The sequence below is a fragment of the Ursus arctos genome, unplaced genomic scaffold (assembly GCF_023065955.2).
Source record: "Ursus arctos isolate Adak ecotype North America unplaced genomic scaffold, UrsArc2.0 scaffold_4, whole genome shotgun sequence".
NCBI lineage: Eukaryota > Metazoa > Chordata > Mammalia > Carnivora > Ursidae > Ursus > Ursus arctos.
This window is the reverse complement of record NW_026623056.1, coordinates 55832771-55853937: the sequence shown is the minus strand read 5'-3', so window position 1 is coordinate 55853937 and position 21167 is coordinate 55832771. Positions and strand designations below refer to the sequence as shown.

Here is a 21167-nt window from a genome sequence, read left to right as displayed (position 1 = left end):
GAATTAACCTACAGAGCATGTATAGCAAACAATAAAATAGCTGCTTTTCAATGAAAATAAAGAGCGGGTGTTTTTCCCTCCCTTCCACTGCTCTCTACCACTGCCCCATCACAACTTCTGGATTTCCTGCCTATTGGCGGCGCACCCCCCCCCCCAATCCCACCCCTTGCTCCCCAGCTCTGTGTTTCCCAGCAGTCCGCCAGTCTCCGAGTCTCCGCGTGCTGTTCGTTCCTCTACCGCGCTGGCTTCCGACGGCACTAGGACCCAGGGAAGTCTCTGAGCGAGGTTCGAGGAAAGGCAGCCAGACTCCTCCTTATCTCCAGTGTCAAACTTGACATCAGCCTGCGAGCGGAGCATGGTAACTTCTCCAGCAATCAGAGCGCTCCCCCTCACATCAGTGGCATGCTTCATGGAGATATGCTCCTCTCACTGCCCTCTGCACCAGCAACATGGATTGTCACCTCTCCATCCTCCTCCTTCTCAGCTGCTCCGTTCTCAACTGCTTCGGGGAACTGATTCTCCAACCTTCCAATGAAGGTAAGCCAGGTACAGCAAACTGCCCTGCCCCGCAGGGCTAACGCTCTTCAAAGCACGTTCTCACTGAAACCTTTTCAGGTCTTTAAGGTGCCTCAGAATAAAGCAGTTACTTCTGAGAGTAAACTAAAGATGTGCTTTTATTTTCTGCTGTCTTCTAAAAGACTTTAAGAGAGAATTTTGGATTGCCTAAACCTAAAATGTGTTTTTAATCTGATACCAATTCAAGCAATTACCTTGTTTGCCAATTTTAAGCAGAAAGAAAGAAAGAAAAATCCTCCAGTTTTATAACCCACGATGTTAATTGCCAAATAGCCACGGCAGTATTTTATTTCTAATTATGACCATATAGTACTCTGAGAAGTTTAAAAGAAAATTAAACCCTCCTCGCCAGATTCTTTAGTATGCTTAAAGGTAATGACAGGTTGTTCCTACTTAGGATCTTGGCATTTATGAATGGACTAAAGGGAAATCAGAGTTTGTTGAAGCTGATGGGGTGTGTGTGTGTGTGTGTGTGTGTGTGTGTGTTGTGGTGTGTGTGTGTGTGTTTATATTGCAACTGCTGTATTGAAGTGATGTGTATCCCGCCAGGCGATGGTTTGCTCTATGGTACAGGTTCTAATGAGCAGCATATGCCACATTAACATAAGTAATATTTGCAGGAATTACAATAAGCTTAGGTTGGATTCTCTTTGTTTAAGGGTTTATATATGAATAAGGGAATGTATTTGATGAGAAGTGAAAAGCTCCCGGGTAGGTATAGTAAATAACTGAATAGCAAATTAAGAAAGAATGTCCATATGCAGCAAATGGCATTTCCTGATGTTGGGTTATTTATTTTCCTTCTAATGGGCATTCATCCCTTTTCAATGGATTAAAGTGCAAATGTAATACCGAGGACACCAATGTTTCCTATAAGATTGTGTATTTGATGGATATATTGCTTTTTTCATGTATACCTTTTGTGATCTACTCCTAATGATTTGTGAATACAATCACTGACTCTTAAGACAAAGTTCTCTAAATAATTGATTGCTTTAAAGCAACACTTATAACTTTGATTTCCTCTTAATCATTTTGAACTTATGACAATAACATTTAGAAATTTATTTTGCAATTTAGCAATACTGAGCAAGATGTGAAAATGCTTCATTATATATTTTGTCACTAAAAATATATTGGCAAGCCAACACTGTTGTATATTGTATGCATTATTTTAAAAAGACAAGCAAATACTCAAAATATTTAGAAACTTTTTAATTAAATCTAAAAACTGCCTCTCATATTTGGTGACCTACTTTCACTGCTAATAGAGCAGTTTAATTTTGTTCTTTCCTTAGTAACTGCCTTTATCAATTTGGCAGATTTCATTAAATTTTTCTGTGTCTTTTTTTTAACTGGGAAAGTGAAAATTCTAATATATAAGCATCAAGGAAATCATCTGATCACCTATAAGTGACTTTTTTTTTTTACAAATTAAGTTAAAATCTTTATTTGAAAGTAATGGGCAATCATTTTCATTGAATGAAAGGCAAGAGTAATCATTTGTATAATAAATAACATATCTGTAAGCTAAAATTAGTGTTTAATCTTATTTTTTGAGGATATTAAGAAATTGAAAATAACTAGAAGTCTAGCAATATTATTCCCATATTGCTATGATAAATAGTATTTCTCCATATGGAATATTTATAAACTATTTAGATAATGGATTTTACTGAATTAATAATGCACAGGGATAGAGCTGGGAGAGTCAGTATTTTTGTGGAAAACATAACCTTTCAGTAAACTGCAAGAGAAAAAAAAAAGACCCTTGAAACTTATTCATGCTTATATAAAATTACTGAATATTAATTTAATGAAACAGGAATAATCAAATGTAAATTGCTTTTAAGTCACACCTTGTGTATGTTTCAGTATATAATGTATATATTATTATGCAGGCAGGGATGTATATAGAAAAGGAAATATATGCAGAAAACTGACACAATTACATTTAATTTGTTTGGATAAAAGTTTATCCATTGTTCATGGGATTATTCTTTCCAGATCATGTCCTATGGGTAGTGTCTCCTTTCCCTCCTGAGGTCATGAAAGGAAGTTTTGAAACAAAATTTAAAATGAATGATTTAACTTGAGTAATATTTGAGTGAAATTTTAAATATTAATGCAACAGCTAAGGTCTTAATAGTTGAGTTGAACAACATGAAAAGTGAAAAATCCAAGTATGTGCCAAGATTTCCATGAAATTCTTCTAACAATGTCATTTGAATAGAAAGTAAAATGCTTCTGAAAATTCACATATTGCGTGGAAGTAATAATGATAAAATGAACCTGATTAATATAACTTTCTGATATTAATTTTGAGAACTGTGATATAAAATACTAAGTTGCATTTAAAATACTATGCTAAAAATTGTATTTCAACGCCAAAGAAAATTTACTAGAAATCTACTAGTAAAATTTATTAGAATTTGTTTCACAATCTATTATGAAGTTAGGCATGATAGAATTAAAAGGGAACAAAACCAAGTCTTTGAGCTAATTGTTTTCCCTTGTGTGATTTTTTTAAATTTGAGATTTGATAGTCAAATATCAATTTTAAAATGCCATGGGCCTATGATTAAAAAGTTAAAAAACAACTTAGTAAAAGTTTCACCTGAACTTTCCTTTTATTAATCCAGTTACAAATAACTTTCTAATATGCTTTCAAGAAAATGATTCCAGGTGATACTTTCTATCACTGGCCTCCTCAATGATAATAGATTATTCATAATTTCAATGATCACTTTAACAATTGGCCTATCTACTTAAATGGAAACTTTATTAAAGCTGCATAGAACTTTGTTAAAATCTTATCAGGTCTCTGTTCACATGACACACCAATAAAAGACTTCCAATGGGAAATCAACTACTCATGGCAAAGTAGGATTTCTATACTACGTGTTATTTAAGAAGTTCATATATTTGCTCCCTGTTCTGATCCCAAGTGGATGATAATAATGGCAAATAAAAATAACTTTGCAAAGAGGTAAAAATTTTTATAAAGTGAAGTACCAATCTCTTTAGCAATGGATAAAGTGCTCTCTTTAAATACTTCTCTACATTTGAAGGAGTCTGAGGCAGAATGAACTGCTTATTCATCAGTACATAAGCACTGAATCATTTTTCTATCCAAAAGCATTTGTAAATTAGATTAAGTTACCCATAGAGCTCTTTACATTGGAAATCAGAGTTATCAAAATAAAAGTAAATAAAATTAAATCTGCATATTTATATACTACTTATTTTGGGAGACTTTTATTGGAGTGGTTGGGACATTGTATCTATGAAATGTATTTTACTGAACATAAATCTTCTAAGTACTAGAGGCGACTATGTGATTGTTCAAAGCTTAAAAGTAAAATTTGCCAATGAACACTGTATGCTTCCCTTTGACTATTAAGCAAATGTTGGAGACAAACATTTGAACAATGGATTATTCCCTTTTTAAAAATCACTATAAATTGGCACCACTTTTCATATATAAACACTTATCCTCAAATAGTAATACATTGTGATTGAAATATTTATGGAGACTAAGCTGTCATATCTTTATGGTTTTTTTTTATTGAAGAGGGTTTACATTTGCTTTTAATAGCATTTCATCACGCTAGACTAAATAATTGAATGCATTATACATTTTTGTAATTTAATAGCTCCCCTAATAGCTCCCCCCCCCCAAAAGTTATAAGTATGCTATTTGCCTGGAGGTAGGAGAAACCTTAATTTCACTATTTTATAACCCACAACAGTTAACACTTGACCTAGGTCATTAACAGGATTATCAGCAAATTTGTTTAAGCTTTTACTGACAACCTGAATTGCTACGATAATATTTTGATTGTGCCGGAAAGAAACTTCTTGTAACCTCTCAAAATCTATCACGAAATTAATTCATTCTGAATCTATATTTTCCCAACGACAAATATTGATAATAATAATTCAAGTGGGAAAAATATCCATTCTCCTCACTCTTACGTTTCATCCATTACACAATTCTAGTCCTTGTCATAAATAAGCAATTAAAAATTCTTTTAAATAATAAATATTCTGGTAATAACAATAGATTTATAAATACAAACCAGCTACCAAATTTTCAATTTTATACTTTTTTATTGTTGGTATTCTAGTTGATACCACTATTCTGCCTATTTTAAGATTTAAGGTCAATTGGATATATTTATAACTCAGAAACAACTGGAACTATAAAAGGGAAACTACATATAATAAAGCACCATTGCCACGTGTTACATCATGGTTGCATTTTATATAAAGTTGTCTTTTCCATGAAACGCTAGAATTTGGAACCAAAAATGAAAAGCACTTAAAATGAATGTAAAAATTTTAAACAAAATACTGTAAACAATCAAAACTTGAAGGCATTTTTTTAAACATTGTTTAGTGAGTTTAGGAAGTTTCATGTGAAGTTTCTTAATTAATTGAACATAATTATGTTTTGCGCCTTGCTCATATAAACAATTTAGTAGTTGCACCTTGACTCTTAAGAAACTTATTATCCTTAAAGAAAAATTTTGGTAAAATTCTTTATTGTGTTTATATATTATCCACATGTCAATATTCAAATTTTGGTGTGTTTTTTAACACCCTCACTTCTATTAGCTTCTCATAGTAACTTTATAAAGTACCCTAAATGTTAAAATTGTTTCTGAAGCTTTGGAATTTGTCTGAAATAAAATATATGCAATTTTTAAATATCAAATAATCACTTACATATGCAAAGGATTTTTAAAGGCAAAACATATTTCCACAGTATATTTGATTTACTAACTTCAACGCAAATGGAAAGAGCAAGGACTGTTCTTGAGAGTTACATTTTCCAAGTCATAAAATCTTCAAGAAAATATTAATACAACTTTCCACAAATCATCAAAACTCAATAAGTTCTTACAGACATTTACTTACTAAAAAATCTGTGATGTGGGTTACCTTTAATTTTAGTCATTCCCAATGATTTTGTTTGGCATAAATACTAGATGTAAGGGGAAATATGTATATCTTGGAAGAACACTAAATTTGCAAATCATTTTCTGTCAAGATCCTCAACTTTATTTTCTAAGATACACACTTTTCCTTTAAAACATTTAATAAACCTTGTTCTTTTAATTCCTGTTTGATAAAAGATTTAGAAAAACAGATACAGGTGTCCCCTTTTGGGTTCTGTTTTCAGAGATCTGGATTTTATCACCAGGGAGGGTCAATGCAGGGCTCTTACAAAGTGGACAAGTAGCTTTCCACAGATTGTTCAAATAAAGGGATGGCTGGTAGTGTGAAATATCCATTATATTATTCATCCAGGTATACCAAAAAGTAGAACTTGAAATTTCTCAGAAAATTGAAAACCTTAGACAATTCTTTCCTAATGACTTTAGAAATAAAAGTAATGTTGTGACTTTTATAAAATGCAAAGGATTCCAAGCCACAAATCAAGGTAGGAAGACACTCCTGATGGGAATTAGGGTGTGGGAGCACGTGCTCCCTTTAATTTTACTCTCTGGGTCCCTTACAAACTGCCTAGTATCAGGTAGTTCTTGAAATCTGGCAGGAGGTTTTCTCTTGGAAAAGTCTGAAAGTCAGCAAGTTTTGCTTTGCCTCCTACCAGCTTTCTCTGAAATAAAAAAAAGGGTGGTCCATTACAAAGAAAAAAATGTCTTTGCAAGTGAAAATAAAAATTTGATTAGAAAGATGGAGAAGTAGAGACGTGCAAAGCTTCTAAAACCAATGTTAATATATAAATATTTTGCTTAAAAAGAAAATATTTATCACCTAAAACATCTGGCTAATCAATTTTTATTAAAACCCTAAAAACCTGCACACTGAAAAAAAAAGGGGGGGAGGGTGCGTTGTTTGTTTCTTCTCTAAAGTTTATACAACTTTTGATTTTCCCCAGAAGAAAATATTTTATCCAGGAAAGTCTTAAGAGTGTACGCCAAAGAATGCTTCCCCCTTTGGATGCCTAGGCAAATGCATGTGGAGGGTGGAGGGAATCAAAACCAGTTCAGCAAATAAAGCCTCCAACTTGGAGTGATGTTATTAAACTGGAAGCCCTGAGTGTGCGGCCCCCTCCCTCCCTTCATTTTCTAAACCATGTCCTGCTGTTCCAGTCAAAGCAAAGGGTGAAAATCCACATAATCCAAACCAACATGGTGAAGTCAGAATAATAGGAGAGGAAGGAGGGGGAAAACAAGTGGCAGCACTGTACAAACAAACTGTTGTGAATAATCCTAGCCGTGGGGACTGGGGTGGCCACAGGGAGGACGGCGTTTCTTTTTCTTCGCCTTACGCCTCCCACATTTGATGATACAACATTGATTACACTTCAGAAGTGTGCGCTGAGAAATTTTAGGAGGCAGCAGGGCTTCGCGGGTAGTGACAGCAATGTGGCAGCTGAGAGATGAGCAAGCGCTCCTCGCTGCCACCACACCCACCACCAGGGCATCTAAACTGCAAACTATTTCGCCGGCAGAACCAGGCTCAGTGGTGCGGAGGGAAAACGGGGTCTCCTAACAATTCATGACTTTTTCTCTCTGCATTGGCTTAAAGATCAAATCAGAAAAACTCAACTGCGGGTCTTCGACCCCCAGCCCCAGCCCCAGCCCTCCGGGAGGCGGGTAGTTCTTTGTGCGCGAGCGTCTCCGCTCCTGGCGGCCGCAAACGACCTCAACTGCCCGGGCCTCCCGCAGGCCGGGCGGGCGGCTGGCGCACGCGGAGCCCCCGCGGCTGCCGGCTTCCTCCCGGCGGCGGGGCCGGCCGCTCTCAGCCACGCGGAGGGTGGACGTGAGCTGCGCGAGGGCGCCAAGTTACCCAAACCGAGCGCGGGCTGGAGACCGGGGCGGGCGAGAGGTAAACGTGCGCCCTCTGCCTGCTGCCGCGAAGCTGCTGGCGCTCGCAGAGGCGGCGACCGCCTCACCACCTGGATTCTTCTCACCTGGGGCGCGGGCCCGCCCAGGGAGCGCGAGCGCCTAGAATGGGCCAGGTACGTCCTGACTTTCACGGGAGACTGTGACCGGAGATCTTTGTCGCCCCCGCCCCTCCCCCCATAACTTTCAGCCAGCCTTTTCAGCCAGGCGTCCGGAAATGGCGCGGTCTCCATACATGCTCACGGAGCCACCACCTGACAAGTGGAGGAGGGGGATACAGTTCTGCAGGCTTCTAGAACGGACTCCCCGCAGTGTAGGGAAAGCGCCTTGTACCCGCCTGGCGCTCTTTTGGGAAGCAAGGGAGCGCCTGAGACGTCCAGTTGTCGTGCTTGCTGCTGTCTGACCCGACCTCTCGGCTAGTTTTTGGTCTTCCAGAAGATTTTCTTTCCTTCAGTTCTTCAGTTGCTAAACTTAAATGAGGACACCCCCCCCCCCCGCCACCCAGTTTTCTTTAAAGCCACCTACTAAGGCCACCTGTTAGGCCCCTCGTAAGAGCGATAAGGGCCATGTCCCATAAACTGCCCCCGCCCCGCGCACAACGGAAAGCTGTTTTCTCCTGCAGCCCCATATTTGATTGGCACCGTTTTATTAAAACAGGATTTTCCCTGTTCCGATTTTGCGAGTAAACTTGGAATGGGCCAGAAAAAGTTTCTGGGAGCGCTGCCACCGAGGTAGGTTAGTAGTAGGATGATGCCGATGTTCTCGTGGTTGTGTTGGAACTTTAGTATTTTTCATAAAAGATAGAATTGTTGAATCCAGGGGATTGCGAGACTAAATATGGCCTCGGTGCCATGCCCAACATTGCGACAATAATTGTACAGAATTCCTCTGGCCAGGAAGATTTTTTCCCCTACATTATCATTCACTATTTACTGGACCTCATTTAATCAGTAAGACAGCTCTAAAATACGTATGATGACAGCTTCCATTGTTACAATAAAGGAAACTGAGGAAACAAATCATAATAAAGTAGCAACTGAGCCAGGCCCTCTCTTGTCTTTGTCTTGTGATTTTAACCTCATACGTTTTCTCATGTACACCAATGCCGATGAATGAGGGAGGCATCCTTCTCTTCAGGAAGAGCACTAGTTTTTGAGCCTTAATCCTAGTGACTAGCTAATTTGTCCTGTGACTTTGCAAGAATAACTTAGAAATACCTAGAGTAATGGAACGAAAAATTGTGCTTCGAAGTACTTTTTAAAAAGTGCTTCAAAGAGTACTTAGAAACGGCATAGTTTTTTACACTCATCAGGTATGGGTGGGGGACACACCAAGAAAATAATGTAAAGAAAATTTGATGTGGACAGAAAAATAGGAGAAAATGTCTGTATTGCCTTTTCTTCACACATTCTTACCTCTGTCTTTCCTTCCTGATACTCGAACAACACTCCTTTCCTCATGTTGGAAAGATTTTGTAAGGAATTGCATACACAGATTGTGAGGCAATTTTCAATATAACGCAAATATTATTATTTAGAGTTTTAGATAATAAAAACAGTGTGAATTAACTCAGAATTGTCGTAGAAGTCAGTAATGGGGAAAATAGGACATGGTCTAAAAAGTAGACTTTATTCCCAGTGGAAACTTTTCCCTATTTAAAAGATAATTTATAAATTACTTAAGGGGATGAGAAAATAAATTATAATGATTTATCTTCTTTTTCATAAAAACACTTGTACTCTTTTTAAGTGGAGGCATTGAGCAAAGGTAGCTAGAACAGGGTTTTGAAAGGTAACAAATTAAGTTGGGGGCAATTATATTTTTCATGTGGGTACTTCAGCACATATGTTTTGCATTAATTGCTGCAATAAATTCTGTTAACCTGGCAAAGAGAAAAAACAGCATATTGATGACATTAGTCTTCCAAATCAGAAAGCTGCTTTTAGTATCTTGCTTTCTTCACTGTAATGTACCAAAAAAAAAAAAAAAAATTCTAATGTGTTATCCTTTATATTTCCAACGAATGATTCAGCCACTCAAGCTATTGGCACATTTTGCCATAAGCAAAAGTGAGGGGTAAGCAACAAACTTTTTTTTTCTCGCTTCTGGATAATTAGAGTCAACAACTACCTTCCCTATTTTTAAACTTTTTTATTTATATTTGAGTTTGTGGAACTCTCTCATTCAAGAAAATATAAACTTGACTTTGAAGTCTCCAAACTGAGTTGCCTGTTGTTCTTAGACAAAAATCTTGACTAATTACATAGCAGGGTCTCAAAAGGTACAGGAGCAAAGGGATAAGCCTGAGTTAATTTCATTGCTGAGATTAATGAATATCAAAATGGTTTCATCTTGAATTTCCTATATGTTCATTAAAGTGAGGTTAATTTATCTTCTTTCAAATAATAAAGAGAGATAGATGAATAAATCCTACAGGCCCAGTAAAGAGTAATCCTGCCCTTTACCCCCCATTCCTTCCTTCCTTTGATAAAAATATAAGGCTTTAAAATTCACTTTTGTCAATGATAAAGTTGGTTGGCTTCCAATCAGTATGAAATCTAGATGTTCTCTATCTACCTCAGGGTGACTAAAGGCAACAGAGAACAGCTTGTTAGTAGTTAACATATATTTGTTTCCTGATTTTCCAATCTAATTTAGCAATTAATACAAATCTGTAGGTTTTGTAAAGATATATTTATTTATTGCATGTAATGGTAATTTTCACACTAAGAGAAGTTAGCCTGTGAAGGCTAATATATATAGATGTGTGTGTGTGTATGTGTGTGTGTTTCTGTGTGTGTCTGTGTCACCAATAGTATTGTCCCTGTACAAAACAGAACTATCTCCACACAGTGGGCAAAATTTTATGAATGAATATATACCTTTTAGAATCAAGATGGTATGAAGTTCTGTTTCTCTGAATTACAAATTGGTGATGAGGAAAAATAAAAATAACCATGTCTATTCGTCATTATCTAATTTTATAAAATTTCTCCTACTGGATCCCTTAATCCGCCTATAATATTAAAAGATGGCATAAAGCTAGAGTTGTGTCCAAATTGTGATTTTTTTCCCTTTCATATGCCAAGGCTGTTTATGGTTGGTTTTGCATTTTAACTGAATGTAAAGAACTGGCATAATCATAGAAATTAAAAATAGAAATTATATTGGGTTGTTATTTTATGAAGTATGTAAACTCCATCAAATATAGCTATCTGTAAATTTTGAAAATGTTTTTAAAGAAGGAGAATAAGAGGGAATAGTATTTTTCTCTTGATTCACTTTAATGATCTGGTTTATCATAGGTAAGTTAATACTCATTTACATTAGATAATTCAAAGAAGACAAACTCAGATTTTATTATAGTGTTCTTAACACTTCTGATCTGAAATTTTAATGCCTTGATAGTCTTTGTTTTTTGAAAATGATTTTCAGATATAATTATATGTATTTCATCTGAATGAAAAGTTTTCCTTAAACATTTGTATGTTGAATAAGGACATTTTTTTCTTCTCTCTCCTTACAAGCAATTTCTAAAATTATTCCAAATGTTTATATCTTTTAAAAATCTATATAGAATTAGAGAAGAAAAAAATGAAAGGTAATCCTTTGGAGACTAATTAAGAATATTTTATTCTACGTTTGCCCAGGTTTGCAGTAGGTTTACTACCCTAAGCTAATAGTGACAACTTCAAAATTCAAATTTAATTTCAGAGCCACAAATCTAAAAACCATTAAAACGAATTAAGGAAAATGTTAAGAAAAAAATAACTCATGTTCCGTATTATAATTTGTTGTTTTTATTTATTTACCAAATAGTGCACACCTGAGTATTAGTTATATATTGGACATTGGAAAAGAAATTTATAGGGAAGAGTATATTTTCTGTCCTTGAAGATAACTTAGGTGGAACAGATGACCACAAAATGAATATTTATATTAAAGTTTCATGTTTTAACATAGATATATGCAATATGAATCTTCAGAGGAGGGTGCAGTTAGCGTCCCAGAAAAGAGCACCTGGGATATAGAGAAGATTTTTTTTTAAATATAAAAGTTAATAATAATAAGTTAAAAACAAGGGGGAGAAGATTGAATGATTTGTCTAATGTCATGTGCTAGCATAGTTATAATTCTAATTTACTGCATGGATCTAGAAAACCTTAAAAGTAATTGGAATGGATGCATAATAAGTATATTACAAGTAAAAAGCACCTTTGAAAGTACTGAACATTCAGAAATAGCTATTCTTAGCATATACCTAAGTTCAATGTCAATTCTGTTTGAATAGATGCATACTCACGTGTGTGTGAGAGAGTATTGGGAAACAAACATGACTACATGTCAAAAAAGAACCATCCCTAAATAGAAGCTTTTGTATGCTGTTCATATTGATTATACTACCAAGAAAAGTCACATCGAGGTTTTTCCAAATTCTGCCTTCTCTTGCAGTGATACAGTTAAAGTTTTCTGACTATCCCCAGCACTAAGACTTTGATTTCTTCCCTTGGCACCATACTTCTAAGATGGAAAGTTTTGAATTAAAGTGAAAAGCATGTGATTCCTCATTGGATCCCTCGTGGGCCTCTGTAGAGACCCATATTTATACCTTGAAGAATTTGTTTATATGTGTGTATGTCTTTGTAGACATCAGTCCTGATGTGTGACGTAAAATCCAGATATAGTTGTCCCCCAGAATATGATGAAGCCAAAGCTTGACTCTGGTATTACTTTTCCAGAAATGTAAATCAATTTATTATTGAAATTAAAAAAAGAACATGTTTTGGTATAACGATGTGCAGAGAATGTTTTTAAATTGAAATTAAATGTTATCTCTACACTTTTCATTCTCTGTGCTAAACTTTGAATCCTTATATCCAAGGGCTTCCAGGAGTATTTTATTTCTAAAAGAAATGCTGTAGTAGAATTGTTCTACTAAGGCAAATGTGCTGCTTCTGTTTCATGTTCATAGCCATCAGTTAAATCCTGACTGAACAGATAGCTTTCATTTAGTAGTTGAAGGTTGATAATCAAGATTTTATGGTAAAAAAAAAATCTATTCCAAGGCAGCCTCAATTTATGGTGTGAAGGCAAAGTGTAAATGCTAAGGTTTGAGCACCTATTTGCCTTAGTGATTATTTTTATAGTTTTATAATTGCATAACATATTTTCATTTTTCTCTTTTTAATCTATCAGAAAAGTCTTTCTGAGATAGAAATAAATAAGTTCTGTTATTTCCAGAACACTTGAAAAGGCAAAATATGTTGGAAAAGTACAGTGTTAATATAATCATTAATGTTCTACTTTTAGTAACTTTTACATTTTGGGAAACACATTTTACTTGTCTAAATGATTCACAATATCAGTTGACAATGTGCAGAAACAGAGAGACCTGCTATTCTAGGCACTGTTATTAAAGCTGAGGTAGTTAACTCACTAAAACTTCACTAACAGTAGATCATCCTCACTCATTTATGTGAAAGGACTAATTTGTCGTAAGAACACGTTCCCCAGTGATAGTTTGATAGCTGTTTTCTCCATAATAGTATGATATTAGAGTGACCTTTATATTTCTCAGATTAATAAGGAAAAAAAGAAAAAGCTTTAACACATTAGAAACAGCACAGGGTTTCCATTTACTGAAGTGTCCAGGTTTCAAGCAGAATGTTGGTCTGTGTTTTTGTTATTTCCTTGAACAACTCTAGTCATTAAAATACAGACATCTTACTGTGAGACTGTGTGTTTTGAGTCCAAGAAGATCTCCCTGCTCTTGGCAAAGATTGAGATGAGGCAGCTAATTACAGTTTCTTCTATAATTAGGACCTGTATAGAAGTAAATCCAAGATTATTACGCAGGAGGAAAAGCTAATGAGAAAGAATAAGTTGATAGTATACCACCTTATCCAGAAATCCCCTTACATCACATAAATAACCCGTTAAAATACCATGTGATAAAAGGGATTTTTTTTTTTCACAGAACTGCTAGCACTACAGAATTTTTTCTTGAGTTTTTACATAATGATTTTAGCTGGTAACTGGATGGAGAAATTATCATAAATTACTATTTTCCTGTGACACAAAATGCCTGTAAAATTTAAGAGAGTTTACAGGAAGACTTACCTGCACACAATAAGTTATAGTTGACTTCATTTATAATCTAAAAAAATTGTATAAGTTTTAGTCTATGAAATACAATATTATCTCAATCTATTGAAACTGTTTTAGTTATATGTAGGTAGAAATAAATATAAACAGGAAGGCTGTGGGAGCTATTAAATTAAGAATACGTAATCACAGTAGGTAAAAGTTATGTTGAAATATGTAAGCACATAAATCAAACTTTGACTTCTCTAAATTTCTTCTCAACGACATATCCTGGTATGTACAATAAAATGAAAAGCTGAGCTTTGGTGGACTTCTGTCAGAAAATACATCTTGGGGGCGCCTGGGTGGTGCAGTCATTAAGCGTCTGCCTTCGGCTTAGGGTGTGATCCCGGCGTTCTGGGATCGAGCCCCACATCAGGCTTCTGCGCTAGGAGCCTGCTTCTTCCTCTCCCACTCCGCCTGCTTGTGTTCCTTCTCTCGCTGGCTGTCTCTCTCTGTCAAATAAATAAATAAAATCTTAAAAAAAAAAAAAGAAAATACATCTTGGTTTCTTGATTCCATGTTATGGTTGACCAGAGTACTACACAGAGAATTACAACAGCCAGAATAAAATTTATCACTTCCTGTATCATTTTCTTCTATTTGTGACATTTAAGAGCAACCTAGAAGCAGATTAAAGGACCCTTTTGCTATCTGTAACCTAGAGCAAAGTTACTCTTTTTATCGTAGCAGAAAGTGATGAAAATGATAAAGATAAGTAGTGTACAAGAAATGTGCCTGGGACAATGACAGTGATAGTGTGAACAGAAAAGGAAATGTCATTCTTCTTTAGTAAATGCAAGACATAATCAAAGGATGAGTTTCTTTTCTTTTGTAGTGGTTCTGTAGTTATTTGCAATTGGCTTTAAAGGCTCCTTACTGAAGGTTTCACAAGAAAACATGTTTCTTATTATAAGAATCTGAAATTCTTTAGCCATTAAACCCCGCTGATAACCTACAAGTAATTATTTGATAATTTTTTATAACTCAATATTTTCATAAAATGCAACTAGCATTGCATAAAATGCAAATAGCATTACTATAAAGTATAGTGATATGTTATTAGATAATTAAAAAGATCTTCCACTTCAGTAAGAAATGATATCATTTAACACCCAGTGCTCATTGCAACACGTGCCCTCCTTAATACCCATCATAACATAATAAAAAAAAAGTTTCCAAAAGATATTTGTATAAAAATGGCAAAAAGCTTAGTTTGTAATATTTAGGCAAAAAGTAGAATAAAAACTGTATATACAATATTTAAAAAAAGAAATTGTATTATTTAATTAAAAAATTATTTTAGCAATGTCTGCATATTTGCAGCCCTTAAACAATCTACAAGATGGGATATTAGTTTAATTTTCAGTCTTCTATGTGGACACATAGTCACATGAATCAGAACTTTGAAATGCCCTTGAAAAAAATCTTGGCATGTTAGTGATTCTCTAAGTGAAAAATTCCAGAAATTTATACCTTAAATTTTTAATCTGTCCTCACTAACTGGTAATATTTATCGAAAACACTTATTTCAATAATCGAGTCCTTTAAAAATTTTTATTGCATTATTATTAAGAAGGGAAGGAGGTATAAGTTCCTGGTACAGACAATTCTTCATAACACTGTTAATACAAATGAACCAAGGAGTGGACATTTATTTGGTTGTCTCTCCATTATGATGCAGGATAGGAAAAAAGAGAGAGCAAGACTCCTGGATATCTTTTTTTTTTTTTTAAGATGTATTTATTTATTTGACAGAGAGAGAGATGGAGAGAGAGAGAAAGAGCATAAGTAGGCAGAGCAGCAGGCAGAGGAAGAGGGAGAAGCAGGCTCCCCACTGAGCAGGGAGCATGATGCAATGCAGGGCTTCAATCCCAAGACCCTGGGATCATGACCTGAGCGGAAGGCAGATGCCAACCAACTGAGCCACCCAGGAGCTCCAAGGCTCCTAGATATCTTAAATCCACAATCCAGCTGAGTGGGAAAAGTGACAGTAAAAATCAGTGGCAGGAATGACAGCAAGGTTTCCTCCTGTCTAAAAGTACTTGCTACAGTTTGAGCCAACTTACTCTATTCTTATTATTCTTATTCCTGTACTCCATTCTACACCTTCTAATTTCCATCAGAGACCACACTTCCTTTTTTTCAGGGTATCTCACATCAGTGCCCACCTGAGAGCCAGTTAAATGAATTTGAAAAAGGATTCCCTTACAGTTTTCATGACTGCAAACCTCTTTACCCATCCATACACATTTTCTGAGTAAAAGCAAACAGAACAGAGTAAAGCACGTGAACGAAACCCAGAACCATATCCAACCAGACTTTGGACAGTGATTTCCAAATACGATTTTGCCAAAAAGCACTTATTTATATCTCTGCTCAGAGTCAGAACCTTTTAAAATGTGCCCAGTTGAAATCACTTTAAGAAGTTAATATATGCCATAGAGCCCTTTAAATTGAAAATATTTTTTTAAAGAGAAAATATTCCGGAATTAATGAAATGACATTTCCTGTTACAAAACAAAAATATTTGGAAATCATACCATTAGAATATGAACACTGGTAAGAAACAATTTATATCTTTGAAAAATAATCTGCCATGAGGCAGTTGTTAAAGAATTAAGTCATCCTCCATCTGACCTTAAGAATAATTTCCTAACTCTTTTTTGTTAAAATTCATAATTGTGGGCTCAAAATTTTTTCAGCAGTTGAAATAAACTTTCCATGTTGCAAATCATCATTAAAACTCGTAGTTGTACATCACGATTCTATCTGCTTCCTCCATGTGCCCCAACATTTGTATGTTGGTACCACTGAAACACTATGATCAGGGTCTATATTTTAGGAGAGAAAAGCATTAGTAACCCATATTCTTGCGTAATTCAGTGTCGGGTTCAATATGTTATATTGCAATGTTGGATTTAGTCAATGTATCCAAAGAAATCACTCACAACACGCTGACTTTCAAATTCCATTAACTTTCTCTTTTTCTTATTTCAATTATACTACACTCAGACTGCTGCACAACAGATCACAGGAGACTTGAGGTTATATCCTGGGAAGTCCCAGTTTAGCAATCATTCACTTTAAAGTGGCTAGTATTCTTAGATTCTGCTTTTCTTATTTGGCTATAAACAAAAGGCACCATATAAACTCAAAATAAATGCTTTTAAAAAGTGTTTTGCTATCACTATTCTTTTCTATTAGGTTATATATCCATGGTTGATTATAAATACAATTCAGAAACCAAAATGGTACCATTGTTAGTTAAGGTATTAATTTTACTAGAACACTGTATCTGTATAGCATGTTATAAACTCATGATGGCTTTAAATACATTTATATTATTTGATCATCACATGATGCAATACTGTGAGATAACCAGGGCAGATGTAATTATGTTTGATAGACAACAGAATCAGAATCATGAGTAATGATGCTATTGTGTTTTCCTCATTCATGCAAAATGGAATGCACTAAAAATTCCATTTCTGAGTAAATGAAATAAATTTATCTATTACACTTATTTAATCGACAGTGCGATGTAATTCTTTTTGGCTTAGCTATTCTCCTTTGAGTAGACACCAAACACTGATGTGATTAGTCCAGTCCTTTTCCCCTCATTATCATCAGAGAAAACTAAAGCGTATTTAGTTCTTTAGTTAACAACCTACATTCCAATGAGTCATTTACTAAATGGAGACAATATTCATATCTTTGCCTCAAACACTTTTTTCCTCTGATTACTAATATTGAAATTAAATTGGCCAGTTATCTTAGCATGTTGAGTGACACATATTCATCATTTAGTACATATTCGGTTATTACACACACACACACAAATACATTGAACCATTTAGACCCCTAAAGGGATTGCAAATATGATCTAATGATTTCTGAATATTGGCATTACATATGCAAATCATATGTAAAACTCAAAGAAATCAACTGATGACTGATAGAACTGTCCAACTAGGCTTCACTTCAATTGAACATATCTATCAGAATGAATGTTGGTAAGATACTTTACACTGAAGGTGAAGATGTATTTTCATATTTTCAAAAATTCTCCAACATTGATTAATCTGAAATATGATCTGTAACATTGATTAATTGGAAGAGGGCTTTTAAACATCATTTTTGACAGATAATTTCAGTATAATTAAGCATACTGTTCACTTCCAAACTGATATCCTGGGAAATAATACCATTATGGAAATTGCACTATGTAATCCATGCAGCAACTGGCCTCTTCTCTTATCTAAATATAATTACTTCTCATTGGGATTAATTTATTGTGAGAAAAAAATCTTTAATCATTAAGGAATTCCAGTGTAATTAACTTTATGTGCTTTTCTTTCACTAGCAAAACTTAGAGATTCTAACTTTGAGAATTGTATGTCTTCTAACTTAATAGTCAGGAGGATTTTTTAATACTCATCTAGATAACCAAATGTCTTCCTTTAAAAAGCAGTGCTTGAAAATGTAAAATTCTAACACCTGTCAAATATATTTTTTCTTTTACTTAACATTTTATAAGATTAATGCTTCCTATTTGGGATATTAAAGGGTGGTATGTTTTACGTATCAGGAAATACTTTATTGACAACACATGGACCTGTTTATGCATTGTATGTATTAACATTATATTTTGATTTATGTATATATGGAAACTGAAAATGATTTCTGATTGTATTTATTGATTTACCTGCTCTGGTTTGTATTAATAATACATGGCTATTTTGTGTAAACTTCTTCCACATCTTCCATTAGTCAATTGTGGGATTGCTTTCTGATTTAGATGGATGAGGTGAAACCATAGTTTCATTTGTTTAACAGATCAACAATCAAAGTGAGCCTTTCATTATTAATTAGCCTTGAAGTATCTTTTTATATTTAATTTCTAATCCATTACAAATTAATACCCTCTGTGTTAAAAAGAAATGATTTTTCTTTCTTCAATAATGTATTCAAAATGCAACCACATTCATGTCGTATCTTATTACTCATCAGACTTTTTAATAACTAGTGCAAAGTAATGAGTAAAATCATTAAAGTCTTTGGGTAACAATGCTTTCTTTAAATAACTAAAGCTTATTCCAGGGAGTTTTATAAAACATAGTTTTGTTTGGTTTCTCCTGCAATTATTAGTTAAGCATTTTTTTTATTACACATAAGTAGGCAATTTATGTGGTATTAAAAAAATACTCATATTGGACACAGACAATATAAAGATGTCCTGACAGACACAAACAGAAATATTGATTCATTATGGAAGCATATTTAAGAAGTTCATTCATAGTGAAATCATATGTAAATTTGTTAAGTTTAAGGGTCTTCGAAGTTATTTTGATAATGTTAGCATTAATGTTTCCTGTTTTTCATTTTTACCATTTTTTCTTTAAACCTATAATTACTTTGTCAGAAATTATTATCAATATTTTGAATATTGATCTGTCATTATAAATAAGCACAGTTAAAAAAGCCAGAGAAGTTTTTATTCCTTAACTTTTCCTGTGATTGCTTTCCCTTTGCCATTTCCTTCTTTTTCTCTCATATTCCTATCAAGGAAATAAAGAGTCCTGTGTTTTAAACACGTTAATATCGTTATATCAACAACAGACAATGTTAACTTGACAGAGGTAAATAGAAATAATTTCTCTTAAATGCATTTGTGTCTTTGTGTTTTTGTGTTTTTTTTAGTCAATCTACTGGATTCAAAAACAATTCAAGGGGAGCTGGGATGGATCTCTTACCCATCACATGGGGTGAGTCTGATAAACTATTGAAAAGAAACATGATTCTGTCCATTGTCTTACAGAGAACAGAGGGATTACTGGTATGTTCTCTAAAATGACCTCCTCTACTTCTAGTGACATATTATGTTTATCAGTACTTTCAGTGCATGCACTAAGAGAGCCAGATATTTGTGTCCAGTGGAACTATAGAAAATTTTGAAGTTTTATTTTTCCCTTCTGAATCAATTGCCATCAATTGCTTGATGACACTAATTAAGCCTTTAATTATTACTGGCATCATGTAGATGGTCTGAGTGTGATCATGTAACATTTTTTGTGATGTGAACAGAAGAGGTGAATTGAGAAGACATTTAAAATTTCAAGTAATGTAGAAAGTGTGTATTTGGAGACCTGCAGAGTTGTAGCATTAAGAGCAGCCTTGGTGACCATTCCAAGTAGGATATATTTGTCAACTGTATAAATCCTTAATTTCTTTGTTTATGTGTCTTTATTTCCTAATTTCTTCACATTGCCTTAATTTCTTCACTTAAAATGTCTGCAGTATGACAGCTTAAGACTGGGGAATTTTATTTAGAAAAAAATTGACTACCTTTAAATTTTAAACTCTTTATGTACCTTTAGTACTTTACCAAGCCAGACACAGATTACTAAAGTGTACAGTATTTTCGTGATCCAAATGTTTCTGATAAGACTCTGTGTGATAAGAATTTTTTTTCTTTTCTTTTCTTTTTTTTGTGGGGGGGGAGAGGATCATACACATTTGGGAAATTCTTGTTCTTACAAAATTGTGTACTAAGTGCCTAAACATACCTTGTTTCCAAGGATAGCCCGTGGAAAATACAAAATGCTATTTTGAAATACCTGTGATAGGAACAAATTTGTGTATTTCTTTTCCTTATACTCTCATCCTCTTTTCAAAGAGGTTATAATTATTTCCACTTAGTGCTGGTATTCAGTCTTTAGATTTTTGTGCCTAAACATACTGATTTTTACGGTACTACCAGCTTCTTCTTCACCAACGGATGTTTTACATCAGGGATACTTCATCTATCTGTCATCTTTGAATCTGCTTCTCTTCCTGGTACACCTTGACATTGACACAATGCCAAAACCTATCACATAATCAGGACTTGGTTAGTTGTTTTGGAGGGGAGAGTATGAAGTAAGCCAGGATTTGGTTTTCCCATAGGTGTTAAAGGAATCAAATGATTAGGATAAAAGCACATCCTGGGTAGTCATAAAGAGTGAATCAAAAGTCCAGATTGAGCTGGAAAACTCATTTAAAACTAATCATCCTAACGTTAAGTCTAATTTTAATTCTGATTTTAGAAATTTGCGTTTTTTTATTACTCTGTCAGATCATCTACTGTAGAAACTTGCTGCCTAAGGATATAGGAAAAGCAAAAATCACAGTGACATTTTACTAATAGTTATATATGCTTTAAAAAATCAACAAGAAATTAATTTGTATTTCAAAGCAACAGTCTATTTCATGATTTCCTTTGAAGAAGTTATAAGGAAAATATATTTCTACATATTAAGACATTTGGGGAGAATACTGTATAAATGAATTCACTTTACCACCGTTAATATTAGAGATTTTATGGTGAAACAAAGTTGGCTCTTCTGCTTCCAGAGATATGTTGGGGGTGGGTAGGAATGTTCTAGAACTCTACTACACACGGTGTGGTAGGTACATGCACCAACCAACAATATCAATCCCCCAGAGATTTTTTGATAGTCAGACTCTCAAGACCTGCCCCAGACTTTCTGAATCAGAAGCTGTAGCTTCACATGGTCCCCAGGGAAT

The 21167-nt window shown here is 34.5% G+C and overlaps 1 protein-coding gene across 3 annotated transcripts in view; it reads left to right on the top strand.

The window, feature by feature from the left end:
* The first annotated feature begins 220 nt into the window (after positions 1 to 220).
* EPHA3 (EPH receptor A3) overlaps positions 221 to 21167 on the top strand; it is a 348397-nt gene continuing 327450 nt past the window's right edge. Inside the window, exons 1-2 of one of the 3 annotated variants that reach the window (XM_044381195.3) lie at positions 221 to 537; positions 19302 to 19366. In XM_044381195.3, coding sequence (XP_044237130.1) covers positions 450 to 537; positions 19302 to 19366 — 153 coding nt within the window. In that variant the 5' untranslated portion in view covers positions 221 to 449. Of the gene's footprint in view, positions 538 to 7406; positions 7571 to 19301; positions 19367 to 21167 lie in introns of those variants that run through there. The other 2 variants (XM_026490828.4, XM_044381192.3) reach the window with 2 other exon arrangements.